This window comes from Neopelma chrysocephalum, unplaced genomic scaffold (genome assembly GCF_003984885.1).
Source record: "Neopelma chrysocephalum unplaced genomic scaffold, ASM398488v2 Primary Assembly neopelma1_80287, whole genome shotgun sequence".
NCBI classification, from domain to species: domain Eukaryota; kingdom Metazoa; phylum Chordata; class Aves; order Passeriformes; family Pipridae; genus Neopelma; species Neopelma chrysocephalum.
Window position 1 is genome coordinate 737 of NW_020911728.1, and position 559 is coordinate 1,295.

At 70.5% G+C, this 559-nt stretch overlaps 1 protein-coding gene across 1 annotated transcript in view; it reads right to left on the minus strand.

The window, feature by feature from the left end:
* Positions 1 to 545, minus strand: part of LOC113979434 (potassium channel subfamily K member 6-like) — a gene marked incomplete at both ends in the record, with an annotated part of 1,258 nt that extends 713 nt beyond the window's left edge. Inside the window, one exon of the mRNA XM_027706827.1 lies at positions 140 to 545. Coding sequence (XP_027562628.1) covers positions 140 to 545 — 406 coding nt within the window. The remainder of the gene's footprint in view (positions 1 to 139) is intronic.
* Between the last annotated feature and the right edge of the window lie 14 nt (positions 546 to 559).

A 559-nucleotide genomic window follows, 5' to 3' on the forward strand; every position in this document is an offset into this window, starting at 1 on the left:
AAACCCAACTTAACCCATTGTGAACCCATCCAGAACCCATCAAAACCCAACTCAACCCATCCAAACCCAACTCAACCCATCCAAACCCAACCCAACCCATCAAAACCCAACCCGACCCCCCCTCACCCCCCCAACTCACCGGCTACAGCCACCTGGTAGAGCTGCCTCACCGGCCGCCGCGGCGGCGGCGGCTCCTCGGCCGGCACGAGGTCGCCCAGGCCGACGGTGCAGAGGGAGATGACGCAGAAGTAGACGGCGTCCAGGAAGGTCCAAGAGCCTTCCAGGAGGCAGAAGGCGGCGGCGGGGAGGAGCACCAGGCCCCCCGCCGTGGCCCCCAGCAGCGCCAGGAGGTGGGCGCGGGCGGCGCCGCGCCGGCTGAAGCCCCAGCGGCTCCGGAGGTAGCGGCGGGGCCGTTCGGCCAAGGGGTTGCCCAGGCGGCGGGCGGTGGCCGCCAGCAGGGCCATGGTGGCCGAGACCCCCACGGGGGCGTAGGCGGCGCAAAAGGCTTTGCCGGCGGCCGAGAGAGGAGTGGCCGGGCCGTAACCTGGGGAGGGGGGAC